We start from the raw sequence: 15,952 nt of genomic DNA, 5'->3' as shown, positions 1-15,952 counted from the left end.
GCAGAACACACCAGAATATTCTCTGCTCCATAGAACGTGATCAAACAGGATACCGGAGCCTCTGATGATGTCAACGTGTGTTGGTCAACAGTTCAGTTTGCAGGCTCTCTGGGTAAGCTGACTGTCTCCAGCGTCAACAACCCTCGCAAGATGATTGATGCCGTGGTGACAACACGCACAGATGACGAGGTCTGTTTGCATGTTTTCTTGTTTCTTCTCATGTTCACAATGACTCCATTACAGGCACACTCATATTCCACTATCATTCCCAATATGACAATATTCAGTTTACTCATGCTCACGTAAACATCATATTCTGTTTGGATATTCTGAATGGGGCCTTAATCTGAATGGAGCATATGTAATGTGTGTGTCTGTGTGTGTATACTATAAGCATGTTATTAGGGATGGGTAAAAATATCGATTCAGCAATGCATTGCGATTCTTTTCCCCGCAATTCAATATCGATTCAGCCATCTTCTGAATCGATTCAAGCCCCTGGCCAGTGGGGGCGCTGTGACCGACACCCTCGTGTGATTCGCGCTGTACGGACGGGGGCCGCACTAGACCAAACCATTACAATATGGCGACCGGAGTGAGTACAGCTTTCACACCGGCCGCGGAAGCGCCGCGAATAGGCGCCCGCTTCCTTTCGGCGCCCATGTTAAGCGATAGTGTAGTTCACACCAGATGCGGAGCGCCGCAAATAGGCGCGGCCGTCCCGCGCCGTGAAGCGATTGTTTCGGCGAGCTGCTCTATTTTTTGCGCGTGCCGCGAGCGAACGCGTCAATTCTGGCAGGAAATCACACAAAGAAACACGAGACAATCCAGCCAATTTTCAAAATAAAATACCGCGATTGACAAATGCGATCATATTTGTGTATCTCAACTCGCACTGGGAAACAGGAAGAGAAAATACATTTAATAAATGTGAAGAGTAGATAAACAAATATGTGCATTTCAACAGTATATCTGCACTACTACTGTCCACTACCATAGCTTCCGCGGCCGGTGTGAACCCGTTACATGCACTGTAGTTCAGTGTTTAAGCAGTGTCCTGTTTTATCATGCAATGAGTTATACCACGGCTGTTCATAAGGCATGAAACTAAATAAATTATTTGAAAAAATGATTTGGTACTCTTACTCGTGTATTTCTACTTGATACTGAATCGATATCGAAGCATTTCAATCAATATCGAATCGAAATCGAATCGTGAGATTCTAAACAATACCCAGCCCTACATGTTATACTGTATTTTTAAATTCCTGTTTAAGTCTTGACTAATTTGTTGCTCCATAAAAAGGTTTACACTTGAATAGTACATCCTGTGTCTGATTTACTTATTTTAATAATAAATAACAATTCATAAATGAATATGGACATATGTATTTGTGATTTTGTTTCACAATGTTAGGAAAACAAACAGTGAAGCATACATTAATTAGACGGCGGTATTGGCAGCCACAGCCTAGGAATTGCTATCATGGTTGAAAAAGTCTGATCACAGCTGTCTGTCTGTCTGTCTGTCTACCTCCAGGAGAAAAGAGAGAAGCAGGTTTGGAATAAGAGGCGACAGATCCTCTACACTGTGGAGAAGGTAGGATGAGGATGGCTGTACATGTCCAGATGGCTTTCAAAGTGCAGGATCCACTCCTGGATCCCAACATGTCTGTGTGACGCCTTGTCTCCGTCCTCCAGATGTACAGTTTGCTGCTGGAGGTTCAAGACTTTGAGAAGCGTTTTGTCCAGGCACCAGAGGAAGACAGAGAGGCTCTTCTGGAGCAGCATAAGACCAACACCGTGCAGCTGTGCAACTCTCTGCTGGAGAAAGAGTGGGACGACAGGTTGGATAAAGCGTTACCTCAACTACATGAGCTGCACTTGGCAATTCTTATTCTAATTCTGTGTTCACACCAAACGCAATGCAAACTGTTCACATGGTGCGATTACATGCAAACGTAATGCATAGATGCAAATTCACACTGAGCGGCAAATGAGATACATTTGCAGTTGAAATAATTCAACTCAAGTGAGAAATTCTCTGACGCCGTGAATCCTATCCCCGCTGTCATCACTGCTGTCCTGACATTGCTGAATCATAAATGGAGGAAACACATGTTGTCTCCTGGATCTGTTGTCCCCCATATTAGTCCAGAGACCAGACTGGAGAAACCACATGGTCTCTGGTACAAAAACAAGGTCGCGGTCATATTTCTGTCTCGATGATGTGATTTAAGTGTTGATCTAGCAGCTACAATGATAGCATAGCACGGCATTATACACCTCGGTACAACTCAGTTTTTTAATTTGAGATGTTTAGTGAGTGCTCGTCTAAACAAACTTTTTTGTTTCTCTTCTTCTTGATAAGAGTGAGTGATGAGCAGTGCGTGATGATCATGTCAGTGAGGAAGGGCAAGCGGCTCATCTCCAGGCTCCTCCCCTTCCTTCCCTCACCCCAGGCCGCTGCTGTTGTCATGGCGATTTCCCGCAACCTCCCTGCCCTGGCGAAGAAGGACAAGCAGGACCAGGTAAGGGGAAATGTCATTTTTCACACAGATTGTTCAGGTGAAAGCCCCCTGTCCTTCTGGGAAATAACAAGGGCTCTTTGTTTTGTTATGTCTTTATTCATCCTCACTATGTAGAAGAACACAACAGTGTCTTTGTTTGAGTTTCTGAAAGACATAAATACATGTCTTTAAAATGAAGCATGACTGACATCTTCTGGTGAAATAGAGCTGTTGTCAGTGAGGTCGTCACTTATTAGGCTATCAGAACATAAATGATATCAACATAATTAATAGAATTTGCCCCACTGTGCATAGAGTAGTGTTGTCACGATACCAACATTTTCGTACCGGTACCGGTACCAACATGTGTTTCTGTACTTTTCGGTACTTTTTCAAATAAAAAGAGAATGCAAAAAATGTAATTACTGACTGTATTTTAATAGAAATAATCTTAGAACAATAACAACAATAACAAGCACACAAAATAAATAAAATAAAAAAGGATTCAAAACACTTTTAGAACAGTAAAATAGAATTCAAAACACTAACATTTTGGTATTGCACTCAAAAAACAATGTTAGAACTGTCAGTGTGAATAAATAAAAAGTATTAAGTTAGAACAATGGGAACAAGCTAGCAACTGTAGCAGCAAACACTGCATGAAAAGTCGGATTTTCGTCCCTATAAACGCCCGGAAATCTCCCTAATTTTCGGGAGTTAACGACAATTTACAGGCTGCGAACGCCGCGTTCGTCTGTGCCGAAAATTGTCGAAAACGAACCACAGCGAAGGCTCTAATTAGCATATGAATAGCGGCGAAACCGCGCCTGGCCAGAGATGGCTTGAATATCCTCACTCAGGATTGGATGAAACCACTAGTTTTAAACAAGTATAATCGCTCGTGATTGGTTGGCAGATCTGGTCATTATAAATGTAAAGCCAACCCACGTTGGCAGATCTGTCACTATTGGTCAACCTGATGAGTCATTATAAATGTAAACCCCACCCCCGTTGGCAGATGTGTTACTATTGGTCACACTGGGTCTTTTAAACAAGAATAATCACTAGTGATTGGTTAGCAGATCTATCACTATATATATATATATATATATTTATATATTTATACATATATATATTTATACATATATATATATATATATATATATATATGTATATTTATACATATATATACACACATATATTTATTTTTATTTATTTATATATTTATAAATATAAATATGAATGAATTTATTGAGGAAAGGAAAAATTGCCAGGAGGAAGTATTCAAAGAAAGAGCTTTATTGACAACACAACACACAACTGTACAAATTTGCCCACACAACAAACAAATGAACTGGCGACATTCTGTCCGAATTTGGTCAATTTTACAGCCGCCTGCGGTGCGTGGCCCTGTACTTGGGAGTCTTCTCTAATCGCGAATGTAGAGTCGCACAGAGCTCGGTGAGCTCCTAGCTACGAGAGGATGGAGGTCGCACAATCCATCCAGACACCCCGCCAACGACGCCGTCCTCCTCATCAGACATCATGTCTGTGGTGGGCTGGTGGCGCACTTCCAACGGTCCACCTCATCGCCAGCAAGCACACTCCGTCTCGCTTCCAGCAGCTGTAAAACAATCAATAAAGACAATCAGTACTGCGCGATGCACTGCGCATGGACACAACACATCTATTAATGTACCTGAAAAATAGGTTTAGGTAGGTTTGGTCACATTGACCAAAAACGGATCTAATAAATCTAATAAGTCTTACCCTCTTTCTCCTGGAACGACTCCGAGCTGACCTCTTCACAGCTTCCGCCTGCGATGCGAGATCAGGCTGTGTGTGTCTGAAGCTCCTGCGTACCGTTTCATAGTATGTCTTACAGGCAGCTGGAAAACAATTAAATGAGTGGTATGAATAAGAAAACTTAAGTCACAGTAAAATTAAAACAAGGAAGAAGAAAACAGTAAAAGTTACTTACACACAATGGCGTCACTACCAGCGTCATAGAAATCCGGACTTGCGGACAAAGCTCCGAGCAAGTAAGAGGTCACAGCTTCGTTATGAGGCGAGGTTCGTCTGTGAAAACAAAATGAACAGTTAAGATCGGTATCTACTGTTAACGCATCTATTTCCTTATACAGCAGAATGAAAGCATATTCTTTAAATCGTACCCTTGCTCCGGTTCGTAGCGCCTACAATTCGTCTCCGAGTTGTGAAGACGGCGTACTGCTTCCTGTAAAAGACCAACAACATACACTTAACAAAGCAACTTAACGTTACACTGGTTCCTCTCTCTTGTTCTTTTACAAGGCTACTATGCTACTTTTAGCTTGGACTATTAGCTTTTAAGCTACTTTTAGCTTGGGCTTGCTTTGCTAATTTTAGCTTAGCTAGCAGTCACCGAACATATTCTTACCGCAATCATCCTGAGAGTCTCCAGCAGTCCTGGATATAAGAATTATAACATTTAAACCACATTTTCTTAAGTGAAGCCTCTCAGAGCAGCATCCCTCCTGCCGGTGAACGTGAACGTCTCCTCATCGTTCCCCCCACTGAATGAGGCGCCCGGTGTCTGCATCCGTCCCTTTAACGGACAACGGTGCACGGCGTTATTAATCACCGTTAGTAAATATATAACCACGGTTTAACATAAGCACTATATTATTAGTTAACGTCGGTAAAAACGGCACATTTTCCTCTTCGCTTGCGCTCGCTAACCTCTATGGTAAATTACCGTCAGTAGGCTAGCCAGCTGGCAGGACCTTCGATTCGTAACGTTAACGTACAATGCCAACAACAATAAAGTAACGTTCATTATCAATACGATTTAAAAGTCAACTGGAAACATGAAAGTCATGTTACAGTATACTTACATGTGTACGCGGTTTGTGTCGGGCTCCTCGCCAGAATCACAGCAGTCGTCCGCCATTATCCAAAACTTGTGAAGTCAGACGAGCCGCAATGCATTTTGGGAAGTTGAGTAGATTTAGCAAGGTCCGCTGTATACTCAGAAAGTCTTGCCAATGCAGTATACATCCGGGCATTTCTCGCGTACACAAATTCACATACTATTGTATGTGAACGCACTACGTACTCAAATTTACCTCACAATTAAGTACGAGTAGGACGTTAGTATGGCATTTCGAACACAGCCGAGATCTATGATCTATGAACCCATCCTTGACCCTCTAGCAGAACTACGACCAGCCATTATAAAGCAGTTTATAGTTGTTAATGTTGTGTCAAAAGGTACTGCATTTAAACATGTTACTGCGCAAGTTTCCTGGCTTCATCCCCATCCGGACAGACATTTTTATGGAAAGCCAATAGAAGTTTGGAGCTTGCAGGGAACAGACACGTCATACCCAGCATCATTTCTGCCTGTTGAGCGCATTGCTGGGAGATGTGTGGTTAACACATCCACTGTGCATTAAAGCAAGACCAAAGAAAGGGTCACTGTAGTCATACCACTATGCACAGTGGTTGAGCTCTTGGAGACTGTGATGTTGTTTGCATGAATGTACATTTTACCTTTGTGGCAAAGCCTGATTAAAAGTAATTGTTGAAGCAAATTGTTTTGTGTATCTTTGAATGAAGATGAAATGAAGTTAACACCTTTCAGAAAAATGTCACCTGGGGTAAAACTCCCCCTGCTACCCTGATTTGCATTTGTATAGCTCACAGCATTTTCATTTACATGTTGAAGCCTCCCCTAGGATTACGGGGAGGGGGGGGACAACTGCCAAGCAAGGCCCACGTCAATTCCCGGCAATTTACGTCAGTTTTCGGTGTTTCCTGCAAATTGCCGTTTGCAGTCGTAAACCTGAACTTCCACGGCAATTTACAGGGCCGCTAACTGACGAAAATCCCACTTTTCATGCAGTGAAAATCTCTTATTTTTCTCTCAACATCATGTCCCTTCTCCCTACTCCCTCTCTTGTCGACTATTGGGTGGCAGATTCTTTTGGAGTAGACTATCTATTGAATCTGACTCAGGCTTTTTGTCTTGTAGAGATTCTTGGCCAAGAAATTCTAGGTGTTCCTCACTCAATCTAGAACGCCTTGGACTACAGATATTTCCAGATGTGCTGAAGACACGTTCTGATGCACAGCTTGATGCTGGAATGCACATATATTGTCGTGCAAACTGAGCCAGGATGGGAAGATCAGCCTCATGTTGACCCCACCAGGCTAGGGGGTCCTGTGCAGCACTTACATCTCTTAACTGTTCATAGTCAGTCATTTCACGGTGTAGTTTGTCTTTAGGTGTTGTCAGTGTGGAGGAATCTGGAAGGAACTGTCTGCTTCCTTCTTTTTGGAGGTGATGGTGCAGAGCAGGCTTTTTAGATCACTTCTTCTTTTTTTTTGCTACAGCACCTGCTGGTTGGTGCTCCGAGCCTGAGTCTTCTTGTTGCTCTGCTCTCTGCTCCTCTGGAAGCAGAACTGTGTGAGGTTTTAGGAGCAGTTCCTCTTTAACTTCTTCTTCCATTGTAACAAATGTGCTTTTAAATCTGGGGTCTAGGTAGGTGCATATGTTCAGTGCCATCTTAATATTGTGCTCATCATATCTCTTTTCAAAGTCTTCTCTACATTTCTTCTTCATTTCCAGTGCCAGTGGACTGTCATTTCCCTCATCTTTCAGACAGGCTTTCATTTTCCACAGGAGTGGCAGGACTGATGAGAGAGTTGTTTCTTTCTCTCCACAAAGGGCATCTGTGAAATCACTGAGTGGAGCCAGGACATCCCTCACTGTTTCCAAAGTTGTCATGTCTGTGTCTTTCGGCATCAGGAACCATTTTTTTCTGTCATCAGCTAAAACAGCAGAGACTGCTTGCTGCTGCTCACAAAAGCGTTCCACCATATCATAGGTGGATCCCCATTGTGTAGGCTCATCATGTATTAGCTTGTGTTGTGGTAGCTTTAAAGATTTTTGTTTTTCCTTCAGCTGCCTTGACATTTTATTTGATCTAGAGAAGCCCGACACTGTCTTACGTAGCCGGGACAGACAGCTCGCCACTCGATCAATTTCTATGGCCTTTTTTACTGCCAAATGCAAATTGTGGCCAAAACAGGGAATCCAGAGGTGGTTGGAAAACGCCTTGCGGTTGTTTGTTGCATTGTCTGTTGTGATTCCAGACATTTTTGCCATATCAAGGCCCCAGGAGTCCATGATGACATCTTCCAGAACCTCTTTCAGAGTGTCTGCTGTGTGGTCAGACTCCAAAGCAGAGCATCCTATGCACCAGGACTGCATTTCCCAGGATGCTGTAATGAACTGCAGAGTTACAGCCATGCAGGAGAAGAATGGGTTGTCTGCCAGCTGTGCAGTAATTATTGACCTTGTCTCTTCATATATTTTTGGAATTTCGTTGTACATGAAGAAATTCCTTGAGGGGAGGTCATATCGTTTGTCCAGCTGCTGAATGAGGTTTCCGAACCCAGCCTTTTCAACTGTATAAACTGGCACTTGGTCCATGCAGATGTATTCGGCGACTGCTCTGTTCAGCCTTTTAGCATCTTTTGAGTCTTTGGCATATTTTGTATGCTGCTCAAAAACAGCCCGAAGAGTAGGTTGCCTCTGAGTGGGGGCACTGGGTGGGGTTACTCTATCCGGACCAGAAGCACCAGACCTCTGCAGTGAAAAATAAAATGAAGGTGATACATTTGTCATACAAGCTGAAACCTTAATTAGGTTGAGATACACAACCTAAAATATTTTCATTAGATATAGCCTGTCTTAAGTAGGACCAATGTCTTTAAATGTTATGTTACTAGTCTTTATAACGTATTAAATGGCTAAATGTATATGTAAAAGTTTGTTACTTTATAAAGATCATGCATGTATGCATTTTACAGCATGTACATGTATGGCAAAAAGTTTAAAAATCACTGTGAAAACAAATATAATAATATAATATAAATATAATGATATAAATAAAGCAGCTCTATTTTTTTTTTCTTCCAGAGCTACTTTTGTTAAGAGTGAAGGGGGGTGGCGCTTGCTTTTAGCACTGAATGTGGCTTTTTTTTTCAGTGTGCAGGTCTGGGTGCTTGTCCTTGAGATGTTTTGCTAAGTTGGAGGTGTTTCCGCCCTTAGCCAAGCATGTTTTCAAACACCGTTTACATAGCGGTGCATCGGCGTTAATTGCCTCGCCTTGCTCATTTGTTTCGAGGCCAAAGTACTGCCATATTGCACTGCGCGCCCCTGGTTTCGCCACAAGTTGCGGCGCGGTGGCGGGTGCAGCAGCCATTCTCCTCTCAGTGCTCGTCTTTCCCTCTCTCTCTCTCTCTCTCTCTCTCTCTCTCTCTCTCTCTCTCCAAGCTTTCCTCCTGCTTCGTTTGTTGTCCACGCTGCTCGCTCGTTTGCTAGCTGTTGCTCCGGCTTGCTTTTTCTTTTTTTCTTTTTTTCTCCCCAAGGTCCGCTCCTCGTCCTCTCAGCTGTAGTTACAACGCGGTGACGTCACGCGGCGAGTTCGCCGCGCTGCTGCGGGCGCTGCCGGCGGCGCTGCAAGTACCGGTCTCGTCAAAATGCAATATAGTACCGTTTTAAATGCCTCAGTACCCCGGTACCAAATTAGTACCGGTATACCGTGCAACCCTAGACTGCAGTTTTGAAGGCCTTTGGGAAATTGCCTGATTGAATGGAGTTATTAACTATTTGCAATACGTCTATTGATAGGCAGTCAAAAACATTCTTAAAAAAGTTGGTAGGTAAAGCATCAAGGCAGCAGGTGGATGATTTTAGATTTGTCACCGTTTCCACTAGAGTTTTAGAGTCTATGGCATTAAAGCTTGCCATCATTGCTGTTACTTTTGCCTGAACAGGGTGGTGATCCAACTTTTTTGTTTGAGATATTGATGGCGCATCTGATGCCTTCAATTTTATTAGTATAAAAGAATGCAAACTCATTGCATTTCTGCGTGGAATGGAGTTTAGCTGGTATTTGTGTTGGGGGGTTGGTCAGTCTGTCAACAGTTGCAAATAGGGTTTTCGCCTTATTAGGGCCCGAGCGCCGACAACGTCGGGCTACGAAGCCCTATTGAAACCTTACGGATTATTAGGGCCCGAGCGCCGACAACGTCGGGCAGTGAAGCCCTATTGAAACTGTAATGTTTTTTCTTTTTATTTCGCAAGTTCGACGGCCTTTTTGGAGGCCTTATCATATTCAGAAGTTGAAAAAATTTTCGGAGCCTATGGGGACTGGCGAACATTGCAACATTTTAGAGGTCTTGTAAAAAAAAATTTGCTCTCTAGCGCCACCTAGCGACGTTTCGTCCACACAACGCACACAGTAACTCCAATTGACACAAAATTTGGTACACATGTGCAGTGTCCTCTACAAAACTGCCATAGGGACTACTAAAGTCCACCTACCGAAATTTTCCGCCATTTTGAATTTTGTGAAAAACACGTTTTTGCTCACTTCTCCTAAACCGTAGATCCAATTCTCACCAAATATTTTTCGCCTTTTTCATGCAGTATATTTTAACGAACTCCTCCTACACCGTTGATCCGATTCCTGCCAAACTTGCTGAGACTGTTGTAGAGGCCTCAACAATGCAAAATCATCGAAAGGTCTTACATAAGTCAAAGGGTGTGGCCGGGACGGCATCCTGAACATGGACAAATTTCATGCTTCGACCACAAAAATCTAAACTGTTATAACTTGAAGTTGAAGTGAATCTACTTTATGCTAATCAGAGGCGCCGGGCTCGACTCGCTGCCTCGGGAACGCTCGCGAACGGTCGCGAAAATCTTCTAAACTGAATGTTGTCGATCTAAGATAAAGACAGATTCAGCAACTGCATCGCTTATTTCTCGCTTAAAATGTTTTCAGAAACACCTTTCGGTGAACTATTTTCGTAAAATAAGAGAACGTTTCCAAACGAGCCGCCATGTTGGTCTGCGTGAACTCCGGAGCAGACAGGACAGCTGTGAAAGCGATCGTCCAATCAGGTGCAGCCATGAACTGTGCGCGTGATTGTTTGAAGGAGAGCGCCTGTCAATCAGGGCTCAAAAGATTACACGGGCAATTGAAACATTCATGGCTCTGGACATGCGCCCCTTTTCGGTGGTGGAAAATGATGGGTTCAAGATTTTTTTCTCATGTTATTGAGAACTTATATAGACATAATACTGTTCTTAATCTTAAAGTGATGGTTCGGAGTGAAATGGACCCTAGGTCATTTCCACCAAGACATCCAGCCAAACACCCCCTCGGAAGCATTTTTAGCGATGGTCAGCAGTGGTCAAGATAGGGCGATCAGCCGAACGGCTTCGTAATAGCGCGTAAAACCCCACTAATAATGCATGGAATGTTACCAAACTTCTGCAGTAGTACACATAGGGTCTGTACTCACAAAACGAGGCATTTTAAAGTTTGTAAGTACATCAGGAGTTTATTTAAAAGAACACTTGCCTGATAGCTTCTACTGCTAAAGCTACGCTGTTTGCGTAGACGGCACGTCTGTGTTTACACAGCTTCTTCTTCGTTGGCAGTCGGCGTATACGGATACGTTCACGGAAACAGCTGGGTATACGCCGACTGCCATTGAACACCAACGAAGAAGAAACTGTGTAAACACCGACGTGCCGTCTACGCAAACAGCGTAGCTTTAGCAGTAGAAGCTATCAGGCAAGTGTTCCTTTAAATAAACTCCTGATGTACTTACAAACTTTAAAATGCCTCGTTTTGTGAGTACAGACCCTATGTGTACTACTGCAGAAGTTTGGTAACATTCCATGCATTATTAGTGGGGAAATTTACGAGATATACTGTATGTTCCATCGCGCTATTACGAAGCCGTTCGGCTGATCGCCCTATCTTGACCACTGCTGACCATCGCTAAAAATGCTTCCGAGGGGGTGTTTGGCTGGATGTCTTGGTGGAAATTACCTAGGTTCCATTTCACTCCGAACCATCACTTTAAGTGTTCAAATCTGTCCAGTTTATAAAGATTTTAAAATGTTCTATTTTTATAGTATTTTCTTTGTATGTTATATTTTATATTTATAACCATACTTGAGACGATAATATTGTTCTTAATCTTTAGAAAGGTTTTCAACTGTTCTATTCTTCTAGTGTTCCAAGTTATTGAAATGCTACATAAATAAAATGTTTAATTTAAAAAAAAAAATCTCTCTTCTTTTCGCACCCCCCACTAACAAAAAAATCGAGGTTTGTATCGAACCGTGGGTCAAAAATCGTGATACAAACCGAATCGTGAGTTTGGTGTATCGTTACAGCCCTAGAGAGTGTTTAACAAAGGTTAACAGTAGCCGCATTCAGAGGCCGTCCAGACGAAGCAAAACAAACTTTTTTTCTCCTTTTTGCCTTGGCGTCCTTTTCAAGAAAATCCGCGTCCAGACGAATCCACTGAAAACGATTCAGCGTGCTGTAGTACATATTCCAGGCCCTTATGCGGTGCTGTTTCTGCTACAAAAACGCAGAAGAAGAGACGGAGTTTGACCGGATGTTTGCCATTGCTATGGCAACACGTGAGAGTTACGGCTAATCTCCGCACCAACAGCCGTCACCCTAAGGACCTTGACGAGGCGCTGTCACACGTTGGGATGGATTAATTAGACAAATAAATGCCTACATTCATGGGAAGTTAGCCAGCGGTTGTTTGTTAGCATCGTAATAAAGTAGCATATCTGCAACTTTTTTTCCCGGAATATCGCCCCCCTCTCTCGGCTCCGTTTTTTTTTTCATACAGTGGCCCTGATACGCCGACGTACAGACGAGCAGAATATCTGCTACGAGCACGGAGGCCGCCGTTGTTGTTGTTGTTACGAGCAGTGTTGGGAACGTTACTTTAAAAAAGTAATTAGTTATAGTTACTCACTACTTGTTCCAAAAAGTAACTGAGTTAGTAACTGAATTACTTTATAATAAAAGTAACTAGTTACCAGGGAAAGTAACTATTTGCGTTACTGTAAAAAAAAAAGTTGCTTTATGTCAAAGAATTTGGAATTTTCTTGTAATGAGATGGCAAACTGTAGTCTTGTAGTCTACTCCTATAGTCGCGTAGCGTGTAGTCTTGTGTATAATAATTGAGATCGCATTCTCCGCACCTCGCATGCGGGAATAATTCAAACTTGAGGAGAAATTATACAGTGGGAGACGCTGTGTCTGTCATATATCACAAAACAGGGTTAGAGCGCACAGCAGTAGACATAATGACGGCGCCTCCACGAGCCGCCGGGCCGTTCATCATCATCATCATCTTCACCATCCGTGCTTCACAGCTGCACCGGATTCCCGTCCAACACCAGAACGGTGGGACACCGGGGCCCGCGTGGCCCTCGCGCGCCGCTCAGACCAGCAGCAGCCCCAACTCCGGCTCCAGCTCGCAGCAAGTTTGCACGTTTCTCCACGGACAACAGGCTGCCGAGACCAGGCACGAGCGGCGCGCAAGCAGAACACGATCCTGACTTTTTTTTTTAACCGTCAAATTCAATTCATAGTAACGCACCGCATTTAACGTTCAGTAACGGATTACCCCCTTACTGAAAAAATAGCGGCGTTATTCCAAACACTGGTTACGAGACGTCGCGGGGGAAGAAGTCAGGCTCGAGGGTCGAGGGGCGGGCCGATGACGTCAGCGTATTCGTTTTCGCAGTCCACACGAAAAAGAAAACGAAACGGAGGGGTGCCGTTTTTTTCTTTTACACCCTGAGAGCTGGTTTCAAAAAAGTGCGTTTTCACGCCGCGAAAAAACTCGATCCGTATGGATGGCAGGCCGAAACGCACAAGACTTCTGCGTTTACGCACTGAAAACAATTTCGTTTGGACAAGCCCTCATTAAATGCAGCTCCTGGGGAAAGCCTTTGTTCCAAGTTGAGTTGGCCCACGTCCACTATAAAACTCTGTGGGGAATCCTGAGTCAGCATCACATGATTAAAATCGGGTCTTCTGCACAATGGAATAGACCCACTAGTCAATGAAGTGTGAAATGCTCCAAACACTTTGTTAACCAGCGGCTGCCCCCCCCTTGTTCAGGTGATGTGCTGGTTAGTGGAGCCGGTTTCTGCAGTGATCCAGTCTTTGTCGAGCTCCGCCCTCACAGACCTGCTCCAGGAGCTGCAGGGCAACGAGGGCCAGCTGGCCTCAGTACTACACAACAAGGTACACAAACACACTCACTGCAAAATGATCTCAAACACAAAGTAACTCGTTAACGTCAGAGCAAAGACAATGTTCTTCCACATCAAATCAGCTGACTACTTGAAGCAGTTGGAGCTCGGATCGGTCTGCTGTCAGAGTAGTAGTTCAATGTTTGATGTTTTAGTGCATGCAGATAACGGGTCCTGCCAGTGGTTGTTTCAGACCTTCTCGTTGTCATTTTGTTGGATAAGGTTGTAAACAATCCTATTATTACTTGTCATTTTAATTTTTTTAATTATCCTCAGTGTCTCTATCACTGAAAAAGCATCCTTGATGCAGACTTGGTTTTCCTCGTAACCTCAAGCTAAGTGATCAAGACTAGTGCCGGTGGCTGTTTCTTCATCCATAACTTTAGCTGGTGGAGAAATGCAGGAAATATGTTAATAAAATAACAATATTTTTTTCTGTATCTTTCATATTTGGTCCATCATTTTAAAACATAACCAGAGGACAAATGGGTGTTTTTTAATGAGGCCATAACGGGTTGAGTGGCTCGGGGAAAATGACCCTTGAATCCCGTGTGAATCACCGTGTGGATGATCAAGAGACGTGACAGCTGTTTGTTTCTGTGCAGTTTGGTGTGACGCTGCTGTATCTGATCCTGAGCGAAGGAGAGAGGATGCAGAGCTCTGACCCCAACTGTCAACTCATGGACGACAATCGATGGTGAGCCTGTTTATGTCTCAGGGGTCAACTACTTTCCCCTGTTGTCATAGTGACGCATACCAAAATGGCGTCGTAGCCCGAGATGAAGTGCTGCCATCAGTTTCTCTTCTTCACTCTGTTCTTTCTGCTGTTCACCATGAACCCGTTTCCATGCAGGACCGAGTTGGTGTTTTCAGTGACGAGGGAGTTGATCAGCATTCCCACCTCCTCCCTCTCTCCCCCCCTCTTCACTCCTCCCAACCTGCTCTCCCTCTTCTCACGCTACGTTGATCGCCAGAGGCTGGAGCTGTTACAGGACAAGATACAGTGAGTGAAGAGGATCTGTTCTGGTGCATGCTTGTGTTACAGCTTAGTACTACTCATGATTATTGGGCATGACGATATAAAACTATATCATGTCACGATTCTCCTGCCAAACTAAAACATACAGGAATCACTTTACATTTAGTTAAGAAACACACTTTTATCTTAATTAACCTTTAGGTTTGATTCTCTGAAGACTTGACATGATCAACAAACTATAAACACACTGAAGGAAAAGGGAAGAAGCACAATAGGACCTCCATCATTTTGGAAGTGTCTGTGTTTATTTCGGATATTTATTTATTTATTTTGATACAGATCATGCCAAAGCAAAGCACCACTTGAATGAACATGTTCGACCAAGTATGAAGATTAAAAAGTAAAAGTTTGTTCTTTGCCTTCCTCAGGATCTCGGCTTTGTCCAGGTAGAAGTTACCACAGACATGAACACACCCCTCCCCACCGGATGCAGACCTTTCTTCTTCTTTCTTTGTGTGTGTGTGTGTGTGTGTGTGTGTGTGTGTGTGTGTGTGTGTGTGTGTGTGTGTGTGTGTGTGTGTGTGTGTGTGTGTGTGTGTGTGTGTGTGTGTGTGTGTGTGTGTGTGTGTGTGTGTGTGTGTGTGTGTGTGTGTGTGTGTGTGTGTGTGTGTGTGTGTGTTGCAGAATCTCTAGTCACTTTTTCTTTGTTTAGTCTCTGGAGTGTCTGTTTGTCTGAGTGAGTGAGTGAAAGACGGTGTGACGACTGTAATGAAAACTGCATTTTTAAATATCTTGTTTACGATTATGCCTGTGATGAATCTTCAAATTAAAAAGTATTTCTATTTCTGGTGTTTCACTGCAGTCTCCAGTGCTACAATGAAACATGGTGTGAAACAGCATGAAGTACATGCAACAGAACCAGAGGTGTCTTTTTATTCCAAGCATTTGGCTGTATACGAAACCGCATACTATACTGCTAGTACGTACTGATTTGGCCAAAATGTAGTATGCAGTATGCAAACAAAAGCAAAATCTGCAGTATGCGAAAAGTTCCCGGATGTCGTACTGATTCGGAGAATATTTCCAGTATGCATCTGACCAGTCTACTCTGCCTACTGTTTCCCACAATGCAATGCGCTGGAGCCTGGATAAATCGAGTAATGACGGAGCAAGAGAGCGTTTCCAGGGGAATACAAATGCCGGAGCAGTACAGCGTTTATATTTGTTATATTTGTTTACATAAGTACAGTGCATAGGCTACTTGATTATTGTGACGAAAGCTATATAGGTACAATAGAAAACCAGGCTGTTGTACATATG

The 15,952-nt window shown here is 43.3% G+C and overlaps 1 protein-coding gene across 2 annotated transcripts in view; it reads left to right on the top strand.

The window, feature by feature from the left end:
* The window catches only part of patl1 (PAT1 homolog 1, processing body mRNA decay factor), a 46,520-nt gene extending 31,045 nt beyond the window's left edge, over positions 1–15,475 (top strand). For both annotated transcript variants that reach the window (XM_084004965.1, XM_084004964.1), the window contains exons 13-20: positions 92–189; positions 1,541–1,600; positions 1,702–1,847; positions 2,372–2,531; positions 13,520–13,645; positions 14,259–14,350; positions 14,507–14,656; positions 15,061–15,475. In XM_084004965.1, the coding sequence (XP_083861091.1) occupies positions 92–189; positions 1,541–1,600; positions 1,702–1,847; positions 2,372–2,531; positions 13,520–13,645; positions 14,259–14,350; positions 14,507–14,656; positions 15,061–15,082 (854 nt within the window). In that variant the 3' untranslated portion in view covers positions 15,083–15,475. The remainder of the gene's footprint in view (positions 1–91; positions 190–1,540; positions 1,601–1,701; positions 1,848–2,371; positions 2,532–13,519; positions 13,646–14,258; positions 14,351–14,506; positions 14,657–15,060) is intronic.
* Positions 15,476–15,952: the final 477 nt, after the last annotated feature.

This window comes from Eutrigla gurnardus, assembly GCF_963514095.1.
Source record: "Eutrigla gurnardus genome assembly, chromosome: 3".
NCBI lineage: Eukaryota > Metazoa > Chordata > Actinopteri > Perciformes > Triglidae > Eutrigla > Eutrigla gurnardus.
The sequence above is the reverse complement of the archived record's forward strand: the minus strand, read 5'-3'. Positions and strand labels throughout refer to the sequence as shown.